The sequence below is a fragment of the Choloepus didactylus genome, chromosome 6 (genome assembly GCF_015220235.1).
Source record: "Choloepus didactylus isolate mChoDid1 chromosome 6, mChoDid1.pri, whole genome shotgun sequence".
In the NCBI taxonomy this organism is placed as follows: domain Eukaryota; kingdom Metazoa; phylum Chordata; class Mammalia; order Pilosa; family Megalonychidae; genus Choloepus; species Choloepus didactylus.
The window spans coordinates 143154413-143167714 of NC_051312.1; the positions used below are offsets into that span (position 1 = coordinate 143154413).

The following is a 13302-nucleotide window of genomic DNA, read 5'->3' on the forward strand; positions in this document are numbered from 1 at the left end:
TTAAATAGCTTAGCAAAAGACAACTGCTATATAGCATTTACAACTGCTTTTTGGAATGTGCCTAATCATCTTTATGGAACCTTCATTATCATTGAACCACTGGCCTTTGAAGGAGATATTCTCCTGCTTAGTGGAGGGTTGAAAGACAGGAGTGGAGACATATTGTTTAATTCTTGCTTCTTGTGGCAAAAGACAACAGGCATACTAGGGTAGATACCTCCAATAACAAAATAACACCCTAGTATTATTTTATCCAATCATTGCAGAACCATTCATCTTGTTCAAGGAGGAAAAAATGAGAAAGTTCAAACCCTTCCAAAAAAATCACATACAAAAAATTCCTTCCTTAATGTTATTCTCAACCAGGAAAAAGGTGACAAGGAGAATAAGCTGTACAAATAGTGAGAAAAAGAAGAAAAACTACTCTAACAACAGTTCTTTTTAAAGAAACCTCAAATTTCCTTCAGGATAAGAAATAAGTAGGATAAGAACACAGGCAAGAAGTATATCATAAATAAACACTTGGAACCTCCTTGCTTGAAACTACCTGCACATGACAGCCCATTTCTAATTAAAACTTTCTCCTACTCAGGGTCTTTTTCATGGCAAGTTTAACATCTTTGTTCCTCAAGCTGTAGATTAAGGGGTTCATCATGGGAACCACATTGGTGTAAAAGACAGAAGAGGTCTTTCCCACATTCACAGACATCGAGGAAGATGGCTGCAAATACACAAATGCAGTTGATCCAAAGAAGAGAGAAACAGCCATTATGTGGGAACTGCAGGTGCTGAAGGCTTTGGACCTGCCCTCAGTGGAACTGATGTGGAGGATGCTGGAGAGAATGAAACCATAAGAGATGAAAATGATGAGAGAGGTCACAATGATGTTGATGCTCACTACAATGAAGACCACCAGCTCATTGACATAGGTGCTTGTGCAGGAGAGCTGGAGCACAGGGAGTATGTCACAGAAATAATGGTTGATGGTGTTGGCATCACAGAAGGTCAGTCTCAGCATGCATCCAGTGTGGGCCATAGCACCAGTAAATGCCACCAAGTATGAACCAAACATTAGGCTGGAGCACATTTTAGGGGACATGGCAATGTTATACAAGAGTGGATTACAGATGGCCACATAGCGATCATAGGCCATTGATACCAGCACATAGCACTCAGAGATGGCAAAAAAGCAGAAGAAGTAGAGCTGGGCCATGCACCCCCGGTAGGAGATAATATTCTTCTTTGATAAGAAGTTGATTAGCATTTTGGGTGTCAAAACAGAAGAATAACAGAGGTCTGTGAAGGACAGGTTAAAGAGGAAAAAGTACATGGGGGTGTGAAGATGGGAATTCAGCCCAATTAGAGCTATGAATCCTAAGTTTCCCAAAATGGTGAACATATACATTGATAGAAAAAGAAAGAAAAGTGGGATTTGGAGATCTGGATCATCTGTTAGGCCAACCAGAATGAATTCAGTCATGAAAGAGCCATTTCCAATAGTAATTCTGCTCTGTGGCAACTGTGGGGGCAAGAGAAAATGCTTGTGTTAGACGGCAACCCAGACCTTCCACAAACATCTCCACCAACAGGAATGGCTCAGCAACAAGAATGTCTGAGATGACTCCAACATGAACCCAAGTGACACAGATTTCCAAGTATTATAGTCTTTAAAGATATATATAATAAAGAACATCTTCACCTTACCCTACAGAGTGAAGGCCAGTGCTGCCATATAAAAATGTGACTAATGGAAAACCCAGGCAAGAGAGAGGAAAGATAGATGAGGACAGAATCCTTCTCTCTTCTCATCATCTCTTTATTGATATGAGTACTCCCCTCAGACTTAACACTAGAGGAAGAGGCCCTGGCAACCTGGAGCTGCCTCTCATGTAGAGTAGACACTGTTGGTGTGGGAACCATGAACATCGTTTCCAGATCAAAACTGAAAAACAGAATCCAGGAGAAGGCCAGTAGCTGCCTCCAGTCACAGAGTAAGAGCCATTTCTAGAGAAGTGAGAGTTGCCTCCCTGGAGAGGGAACCTACACACTGAGATATGGGAACCTCTGAGGCCCTCTGTCTCTGAACATTCTCTGCTTCCCCCTCAAACAGATCTTCCACCTGATTCATTTGCATGTCAGGACTACAAAATATAGGTAAAAGCAGCATTTCTTAATCCCTGGATTTCCATCTCCAAATAGGGAGGATATAATTTGAATGGAATTGAGGAACTCACCCTCTTCAGCCAGAAAATCTGAGCTTCCTGATTGTGATTATTTACCACCATGGACATTGAAGAGCAATTTCAAACTCTCAAATTTTGGTTTCTTTGACTCTAAAACAATGCAGACCAGACTTAATTCCAATATGTCCTGGAAATCATAGAGTTACAGATCACAATTTCTGATTTTAACCTTGAGGCCCCTCAAATGGCAGAGAAAAAATTGAGCATTGTTTACTAAAGATGCAGCAGATTTAGTTTTGGTTCAATAATATAATGCACTTGTTTATAAGTACATTACAAATTTGTTCAGTCTCCTCTCCAGGGAACAGATTCTGTGAGTAATAGAGAAATAAGGGGATTGTATTTTCACACTCAACCATGATATGTCATTAGTCCCTTAGGGACTCAATAATTTACTCATTTTTATTCACTCTTGGGATTGTACATGCCCCAATACACAGCAAAAATGGAATTCCCACATCCCTACAATCTTCAACTCTCAAGGGAAACCTGTCTATTGTCTTGCTTATTTCATCTTGCAGCCCATATTCAAAGGATTATTTCCATGTGGGTTCTGCCCACAGGATTCTATATTCTTTAATAGAAATTTCTCAAGGATTGCAGTAACTGACTTCAGTTGTTATCTCTTCTGGTATATCTGCAAATAAATTTTAATGCTTTACCTTACTTCATTGCCTTTAATTCTAAACAGCTACTAGAAATTTCTAACTGAATATCCTTTTATGGTCGTTAAAGGTAATATTTCAGTAACTGAAGTCATCCATTGCTTCTCATCATAAGAGTTAAGAATTTAGGCTCAGGAGTTAGAGGACAACCTCCATAATTCCTCACTCTAACACCTTGGACAAGTTACTTAAACACTCTCTGCCTCAGAGAGTTTTTTAGATAGCCATGGGAATAATAGCATGTCTTTTATTGGGTTGTTGTGACTGTAAATTGAGCTAATATATGTCAAGTGCTTAGAACAGTGCCCAACATAGTAAATAGGCCATAAATCTCAGCTATCAGGATTTATGTTCTCAAAGCTTTTGAGAGATGCTCCATCCTAACACTCAGCAGGCATTATTATTTTTCCTTTTATTTGTGTGCTCTCCTACAAAGTTTAAGCTCTGTAAGGATAGAAGCCACTTCTGTCTTGTGTGCTACTTTGCTTCTGCTGCCAAGTACAGTACAGAGTACACAGTAGGAGCTTAATAAATATTCATGGAAATTATGTTTTTCTCAGGCTGAGAAGCCTTGGAATATTTTCCACATTCCTCACATTCTAAGCAACAGAGTCTACCACTACGATGTCCTCAATCCATTTCCACAGGCACCACCTGAATTCAGGAACTTTTTAGGGTTTAACAGACCTATATTACTGAACTGTAATGGCTTCTAAAATTTATTCTAGAATTTCCCACATATTCATTCTAATTCAGCCATGCACACTGCTGCTAGAATAATCTCAAAGACAGCTCTATCTTTCCCTTGCTCAATACCATTTAGTGTTTCTTCCTTGCTCTCTGCACATTAGAACTTGTAATAAAATATAAGTCCCCAAAACTATAATTCCATCTTTTTCATTAAATTAAATAATTTAATTAAATATTTGCTATAGCTCCAAGAATCACATTTTCTCACAAAACTATATCAAAGAAGCAAGAGAAGAAGAAAAATGAATTCCCCTCATATGTCTTTCCATGTACATGATCAAGTAAATTTTCTACAGTAGCCAATACATGACTCCCCATTACGTTTCTTCAGTCAGAATTATGCCAGGTAGCCAACAATAGCTGCAGGTAAAACCTGCATAATCAGTATCTCACACATTTAGCCTGTATCCCTAAAAGAAGATTCTTACATAAGTGAGCAGAGGTGGCATCAGCACTGTCCACCACAATAAAGAAGCTAGTGATACATGTTTCTATAGGAAAATGTGTTTACTCCTTCAGTATGCAATATATTTTGTGTTTTTATAAAGTAAATTTTCTCTCTTATGCTGCATATCAACTAACCTGACTCAGGAAAATCAACTTATCATATAAATATATATGCATATGTATGGTTAAATTAAATATACACATACACATGTATATATTTACACATCCACTACTTATGTATAGTGTGGAAGGGGCATCAAGCTGAGCTCATATAGAGGGATTCATTCTTGGTCAGAAAGCATCAGACTCTTAATATTTTCAAACTGTTCAAAATAAGGAATGCCTCCAAACATGAAACAATGACTTGTATTATCAAAATTATGTTGACTTTTTGGTGGGGCTAGAGGGAGTGGCAACCCCAAACAGAAAGAGATGGAGTTGTCCATTTGGACACTGAATTTTTGATACATAAGAGTAAAGATTAAGCATTCTGAAATTTCAACTTTATGTTTGATTTGGACAGTCTTCTTTGCTATTTGTCTCTTGTTTAGAATCTCCTCAATATATAATATAAGATGTGGAAATTGCTAGACTCACAAAATTTGATAAGTAAAAGGGAAATTCATGACACAGCCTACAAGATAGGAACCTTAAGTTAAGATAAATGAATGATATGAATTGAAGTTATAATCCCCCTGGTAATTACACAACTGTTGTTTGGGGTTATAAAAAAAAAAGAGAGACACTAATCTCCATTCACCAGCATCCTTGTACCAATCCTGGCTCTCCATCTCAATGAGTTTGTGACTGTAGACATTAAGGCTTCAAAACAGATTTAGGATGAATTAAGAGCTGCTAGCCTATGATTCTCTCTTAGATCCACAGTAAAGACAGAGAAACACAAAAGGGATCTGTCAATCCATGATTTATGTTATCAGTACATTCAATTTCATCCTCTGTCCAAAACAAAGTTAGCCTTGCTGAGTGCATGTTTCCATTTCTCAAAACTGGCTAGTGTTTGAAATTTATGAATAGATTAAAAGCCTGAAGATGCTGGGTGGAAAGGTGAAGATCAATGACATTTATGGACACTAAGATTCAGAAGTGTTCCCTGGTAAATCCCACAATCTGGCTGTGCACGTATTATTTCAAGAGAGGCACACATAGAGTTTACGCTATTGTGGATATTGACTATCCTATCACAGATGGACTTACTGGAGAAAATTTCTGTCTCTGAGTGTTTGCTAGAAAATAAGTTTTCTTCATGGTCTAAAAAATAAAATCATGGTATAGCAGTGTTAGAACACTTTGTCCTCAGGGAAGGGTTTTATTAAAAATTGCAACAGCACTAAAATAAGAATTTTCTTCTGCATCAAAACAAGTACAGAATGAAACATAAATCTGTGTGAAATAGCCCTAAAAATAAAGGAATATAATCACATTTTGTGCATAGATCTTTATCACATCTAAATGTATGTCATCTCATTTATAAGTTAATTATTAATATTGGAATTGGAATTGTGTCTCACTAGAAAGGGTCTAATTTTTAATATGCAGATAATATCAGAAATTGTAATATTGTGGGAGAAAAATTTGGCAATCCTTTTGCACTCACTTTTCCCTTCTCTCACATTTGAATTCAATGGAAGTTTTATTAAGAATTAGTGAAGGTTCAAAGAGAGAAAAAATATAAAACATGCTCCTCTTTCCACCCCACCTTCACTTTTCTTGCTCTGGACAGTTACGAATGATGAAAATAATAGCTTGAAAAGCATTCCACAACCACCTCCACTATTGCTTTTAAGTGTTAACAAGTGGGAATGAAAAACTCTTAAGGAAAGGGTAGTTTACAGCTCATTCAAACAGTATGGGAAAGAAAAGCAAAGAGCTGTAGCATAGGGAAAATTTCCCTGCATTTAAGTATATTCAAGTGTGTTTGTGTGTTTGTGTTGTATATCTATATCTATATCTATATCTATGTATCTGTGTATTTATATATGGATATATATTCAACATAGCTGAATGGAATACAATTAAGATTCCATAAGTAAATGAGCACAGTTATGGTTGATTGATTTGCAACAAAGATGCCAAGACAATTCAATGGGGAAAGAACAGTCTTTTCAACAATGCTGTAGGTATGACTGGATATTTACATTCAAAGCACAGAATGCAAAGATCTATCTTATACCATAAAAATTATTAATTCAGAATAAATTATAGATTTAAATGTATAAGAGCTACAACTATAAAACCCTTAGAAGAAAATATTGGAATAATTTTTCACATTAGATTAGGCAATGTGTTTTAGATAAGATACCAAAAACACAAGCAACAAAAGAAAAATTAGATGAAGTTGGCTACATCAAATTTAAAAAATGATCATCAAAACTAGCAAAAAGAGAGTAAAAAAAGCAAAGCCCAAATAGAAGAAAATATTGGCAGATCATATATCTGATAAGAATCAAGTATGCAAAACATAGAATTCTTACATCTCAATCATAAAAGGAGAAACAAAGCAATTTTTAAATGAGCAAAAGATGTGAATAGATACTTTTCCGTGAAAGATATAAAAATTACCAATAAGCACATGAAAGATTTCAGTATCAGTAATCAAGGAAGTACAAATCAAAATCACCATGATATGTAACCTAAAACCCACTAGGATGGCCAGAAGAATAAAAAGAAGATGGTAACAGGTGTTTGTCAGGATGCAGAAACTGGGAGCCTTCATATACTGCTGGTGGAAATGCCAAATGGTACATCCTCTTTGGAAAACAGTGTGCAAATTCCTCAAAAACTAAATGTGGCATTTCCATCAGGACCCAGATATCCTACTACTATTTATATACATAAGAAAAACATGAAAACATGTCCATGCAAAAAATTGTACAAGAATGTTCATAGCAACTTTGTTCATATAGTCAAAAGTGGAAGAATGCTATAGCCCATCAATTGATCTACAAAAGGAATGTGGTATATCCATACAACACAATATCATTTGGCAATGAGATAAAATATATTATTGATATATGCTACAACATGGAAGAGCCATAAAATATTACTCTAACTGAAAGTCACAATAGACTTCATATTGTATTATCCCTCTTACATGAAATATTGAAAGTAGGTGAATCTATAAGGACTGAAAACAGTTTGGTAATTCACTAGGGTTTGGTTGACAGAGGAATTGTGGTGTGGTGGCTATAGGGGATTGTTTCTGAGACAATGAAAATGTTCTAAAATTGATTGTGGGAATGACAACACAATCTTGTGAGTAAAGTAAAAACCATTTAATTGTACACAATATATGTGTGAATTGTATGGCATGTGAATTTAAAAATGCAGTACCTTTTATAATATGTGAATTTAAAAATGCAGTACCATTTATAACAGCACCAAAAACATGAAATAATTAGGTGTAAATCTAATAAAATATGTGCAAGATTTATACACCACAGACTGTAAAACACTAAAATGATAGCACTCAAAGAAGACATATAGAAGGAAAGATTAGGTTTATGAATTGGAAGAGTCACTCTAGTTCACCTATCTAACCTGACCACAAATCCCATGCAATTACATTAAATTCCCAGCAGAATATTCTGTAGAAAACCAATTCTCAAATTTCCATGAAAAGCCAAAAGAACAAGAATAGGCAAAATAATTTCACCAAAGAACAAAATCGGAGGACTCGCACCAACAGATTTCAAGATTTACTACATGCTACAAAAATCAAAGCAGTATGGTATTGGGAAAAGAATTGATGGATGATGGGACTGAATGTTGAGTCACAAATGAACCCACACATACAGGGTCAGTTTATTTGCACAAAAGGGCAAAGGCAATTCAATGGAGAATACATACGCTTTTCCAACAGTGATATTAGAACAAAAAGACAACCATTGTTCCAACCCAGTTCCTGAAGAACATACCAGGCATGGAGATAGTTAATTAGGACTGAAGAACAGGCAATGGTTCCACAGCAGCAGCCTGCTGGGGAAAATGGAAGTTAGTGCTCCACAAAGAGTTGGGGGTACCAGGGGGTGGTTTATATGGGACACATATCATAGGCTGTGAGAACAGAATTTCAGCAGGGTCTTGGGACACAGGGGTGTGGAGATTTATCAACAGTGGTCAGGGGAGGGGAGTTTTATTGCTTTGTTTATGATACCATTTGTACACCCCGTGCCAGGAGGTCTGATAACCTTTAATGTCTGTCCCATTCAAGTAGGCAGCTATGTGCAATAACTTACTTTCACTATGGAGAGGTGCTGGGTCCCCACAATCCACTCCCACACAGCAGACTACATTGACCATAGGGCAAATGTTACACCATATTCCACAATATAAGAGACAACAGAAGACTTGAAATCCGCCCCCCCACAGAGATAAACCCACAGAGATGCAGCCATGCCAAGAAAGGGAATTAAACCATTTAGACAAGGGGTCTACTGATAATTGATCAATATTATGTATGTACCCTTGCATATGATTTAAATCTTGTGAAACATTGTGCAAATGATCAGGAATACACACGCAGCACTGCACATCAATTAAGGCACAGATGTGGCCCTGTGTTGAAGTGAGGACATCTAAGGTTATTCTATTTTGTAAAACTACCTTTCTAAGCTGTGTGGTTTTCCATTTAGCAAGGATATAGCTCTTTTGGAATCACTAAGTATTCAGGCAGTGTGACTGGCTATAGTTGTCACATGTTTTGCAGTAACTATTGCAGCTCCAGTTTGCTAATGCTGCCATTTTGCAAAACACCAGAAATGGATTGGTTTTTACAAAAGGGGTTTATTTGGTTACAAAATTACAGTCTCAAGGCCACAAAGTGTCCAAGGTAAGGCATCAGCAAGAGGGCACCTTCACTGGAGAAAGGTCATTAGCATCCAGAAAACCTCTGTTAGTTCAGAAGGCAAGTGGCTGGCATCTGCTTGCTCCCAGGCTGCAATTCAAAATGGCATTCTCCAAAAATGGCATTCTCCAAAATGTCAGTGTCAGCTTTCAATGGCCATCTTCAAAATATACCTTTAAGCTGCAGCTGCACTGAGTTCCTTTTGTTTGTCAGCTCTTTTATATGGCTCCAGTGATTTAACTAAGACCCACCCTAAATGGAGATTTGTCAATCAAAGGTCTGGCCCACAGTTGATTGAGTCACATCTCCATGGAAACACTCAATAGGTTCCAACCTAATCAACACTAACACTGTCCCCACAAGATTGCACCAAGGAACATGGCATTTGGGGGGACACAATACCAAAATACATCCAAATCAGCACAAGCTAGATCTGGTATAAGAATGGCTAAAGGATAATACCACTGGGCAGTGTGTTTTATTCTATATAGAGCTCTAACCATTTCCCAATTACTAGGAGCACAGGGTAAAGAGTCATATAAGGTAGCATGAACAGAGGGCTGCCCCCATGTACAATGTCCTGTCCAGTTATAGGGTAAATAGGGCCAACCACATTGCCCACATGTCCATGGTGAACCCTTAGGGGAAGGATATGCACCATGTTGGTGGGATATATTTTGCCAATGGAAAAAACTATTGTTTTGTAAACAATTCTGGGGGTAGCCACCCCACATCATGAACTTGAATCATTCCATGCAACATGGTCTAGTGTTACAGCTTCTGCCATCAGCCACACTAAACCATCATATACAGCATCCCCCAATATAGATCAGGGCTTATTCACCTGTTCCCATACAAGTGAGGAGATGTAAGCCCCAGACTTGTTATAGGATAGTAGTTGGATAGAAGATTATTTTCTAGATTTCCCAATGCACTGAATTCTGCCAGGCCAGCAGGGTATACCACGCAGTCCAATTCAGAAGGGTCACATTCCAAGAAAGGCTGGTAGTGCCTGAAGATGGCAAGTCTGTGAAAACCCAACATGGGATTCAGTTGTGGGCATGAGTTACCACTGAAGCCCACTGTAGGAAGGTGTTTGCTAAGGTGCTATGGGTGAAAAGAAAGATGTTTATGGGGAGCAGTAAGGGGTAATTCCTGCTGATCTAACAATATGCATGTGAGAGTTCCATTGGTGGACAAGGGACCAGGCAGAGGAAGATTATGGGGAGGTTTTAAATACCAGATATTCTCCCCCTGCAAATTTTGAAAGTCCTCTACCATTATTTCAGTTGTTAATCTGGCATAAAAATGATCCACATAGTCATGCATAAAGTTCTCATGGGAATACAAGACCCTATTGGTGATACAGACTTTAACAGGCATTTTCTGAATAAACTGAGGTCTTATTACAATATTTTGGGTAACTTCTATTCCCCAGGGTCTTAGGATTTCCTAACCAACATGGCTGCATAGGCCAGCACCAAGACCAATTGAACTCTTTTCCCCATTTGTATGGTCTGAAGCACAAGCAACAATAAGTTATTGTTACTTACCTACTCCTTTAACTTGGATTCTCAATGCTTGCATTAGTCCCACAGTTAGCATTTCAATGGGGCAGGTGAAGCAGTCCATGGTGTTGCATTCAAGTGAGTTAAGGTCTGATAGCCTTTTAGTACACTGTTACAAAGACCTTTTATCATCTTTTAGCTGTTCCTTTAACAAACCATTCATTCTTTCAGTAAGGCCTGCACCTCTAGGGTTATAAGGTAGATGGAAAGTGCATATTACATCATAGTCCATAGCCCATGACTGGTTCATTTGTCCAGTGAAATGGGTCCCCTCATTACTGTCTCTCTGTGTAGGTACACCACACAGAACACTCATTCTTTCCAAATAGCATATGGTGGCCCATTGGTTTACCTTCCTGATCGGGAAAGCTAACAAAAGTCCCGTAGCCATGTCCATGGCAGTAAAAGCATACCTCAACCCCTCCAAGAGCAGAATGGGGCTGATATAGTCTGCTTGCCACCAGGTCACCAGGATTTGTGACCAGCTGATGTGTCCCATCTGGTGTGGTAATCTACGTGGTCGAAACAGGGAGCATGAAGAGCACTCTATAGTGATGTCCACTAGCTGCTGGTGTGTGACTGGCAGCTGGAACTGCTAAGCCAGACACCACAGGGTGTGATACCCTTGGTGTCTGCTTTTCTGATGAGCCACTCCACCACGTCACTTGTTTCAGTTATGCTGCTCTGAACCCGTGGAAGTGCATCTGCTTCCACATTCCCAGGTAACTTGTTGGGAGTGTGGGCAGGGACATGATAAACAGTTACCTTTTGTTGTTGGCAGACATCCCAGATGTCTTTCTACAATTATTGTCCCCAGATGGAGTGACCTATGACTGTTCATTGTTCCTGCGTCCAGGCTGCCATCTAGGTCATAAGGCCTTTGTAAACAGTCCAGCTGTCAGTACAGACAATACATCTCCTGGTTCATGCATTATTACTATCCACATTGCTCTTAACTCAGCCTATTGACTGCTTCGCATAGTGCCATTCTCCCGCCATATAGTGTTGGTTCTTGCTTGCACTGCCACAGCTGTCCATGTGGAAGGCTGCCCACTAGTGGAACCATCAGTGTACCAAGCAGACATGGGAATGGTACCCATGCCTTTTATAGTGGGCATTTTAACAGCTATTTAAGGTGCAGTAACTTTGGCTATTGGATCTTCTACATGGTCCAAGAATCTTGTGCATTTTGGCAATGAGAGGGCTGATACTGAAAATGCTACACTCTAGCAGGTAGGCTTTCCATTTGGTCAGTGTTCTTAGTTGGGCACTGCCAGAGTGTGCCTTAGAAGCCATGTCAGTTACTAACCCCTGAACTAAGAGAGCTCTGAGACAAAAGGCAATAATCCAGTGACTGAGAAAATTCACTAAACACCACAACTTCCCAAGAAAAGGGGGGCATCCTCTCACAGCCAACATCCTGGTGGACAGGGAACACTCCTGCCCATCGCCGGCCCCGTAGACCAGAGCTGCCCCAGACAACCCAGTGTGAAGGAAGTGCTTCCAATAACATGCACACACCACAAAATTGAGTGTGGACATTAGCATTCCTGGCACCCCCAGCTGGTTGTCCCAGAGTTGGGAAGGCAGAGCAGTGTGAATTAACATGTGCCATTCACTCATCCTTTCAGCAGACTGGGAGCCTCCCTACACAGCCCTGCAGTCCAGAACCACCCTGGTGGGATCGCACTCACCTGTGACATAGAAAAGTCATCCCTCAACAGAGGACCTGGGGGTGCACAGCCTGGAAGAGGGACCCACTCACAAGTCTCAGGGGACATAAGCCAATACCAAGGACTTGTGTGTCAGCAGCAGACACAAACTGTGGCAGGACTGAAATGAAGGATTAGACTATTGCAGCAGCTTTAAAACTCCAGGAACACCAGGGAGATTTGATTGTTAGAGCTGCACCCCTCCCTGACCACCCAGATACATGCCCCATATACAGGGTGGGCAATGCCAATTACACACGCAAGCTTGGTACACCAATTGGACCCCACCAAGACTCACTCCCCCACTCACCACAAAGACAAAGCAGGGGAGAACTGGCTTGAGGGGAACAGGTGGCTCGTGGATGCCACTTGCTGGTTACTCAAAGTGTACTCCATGAAGCTGTAGATCTGACAAATCAGGGATAAGGATTTCAATCAGTCTACAAATCCTAAAAGAACCCTATCAAGTTAAGCAAATGTCAAGAGGCCAAAAACAACAGAAAAAATTTTAAAGATATGAAAACACCAGATGATATGGATACCCCAAGCCCAAGCACCCAAATCAAAATATCAGAGGAAACACAGTACCTGCAGCAATTAAATAAAGAACTAAAGATGAACGAGAAGACCATGGCACAGAATATAAAGAACATGAAGAAGAGCATGGCACAGTATATAAAGGGCATCAAGAAGAACCTAGAAGAGTATAAAGAAGATATTGCAAGAGTAAATAAAAAAATAGATGATCTTATGGAAATTAAAGAAACTGTTTACAAAATTAAAAAGATTTTGGTACTCAAAGTACAAGACTAAAGGAAGCTGAACAATGAATCAGTGACCTGGAAGATGACAGAATGGAAAATGAAAGAACAAAAGAAAGTATGGGGAAAAAAATGGAAAAATCAAAATGGACCTCAGGGATATGATAGATAATACAAAATGTCCAAATATAAGACTCATTGATGTTCCAGAAGGGGAAGAGAAGGGTAAGGGTCTAGAAAGAGTATTCAAAGAAATCATTGGGGAAAACTTCCCAAATCTTCTAAACACCAT

General features: G+C 39.2%; 1 protein-coding gene across 1 annotated transcript; it reads right to left on the reverse strand.

Annotated features, from left to right (window-relative positions):
- Nucleotides 1-571: 571 nt before the first annotated feature.
- On the reverse strand, nt 572-2285 carry LOC119537394 (olfactory receptor 8B3-like). The gene is made up of 2 exons (XM_037839863.1): nt 2235-2285; nt 572-1519 (listed from the first exon to the last, which is right to left on the reverse strand). The coding sequence occupies exons 1-2, from the start codon at nt 2283-2285 to the stop codon at nt 572-574; spliced, it is 999 nt and encodes a 332-aa protein (XP_037695791.1).
- Nucleotides 2286-13302: the final 11017 nt, after the last annotated feature.

What these genes read in the sequence shown, in the direction of transcription:
- LOC119537394 (XM_037839863.1), bottom strand. Translation starts at nt 2,285, where the DNA reads ATGGTGGTAAATAATCACAATCAGGAAGCTCAGATTTTCTGGCTGAAG. An exon ending in AGATTTTCTGGCTGAAGAGG is followed by an intron (nt 1,520 to 2,234) that starts GTGAGTTCCTCA and finishes TTGCCCCCACAG; the next exon opens with TTGCCACAGAGCAGAATTAC.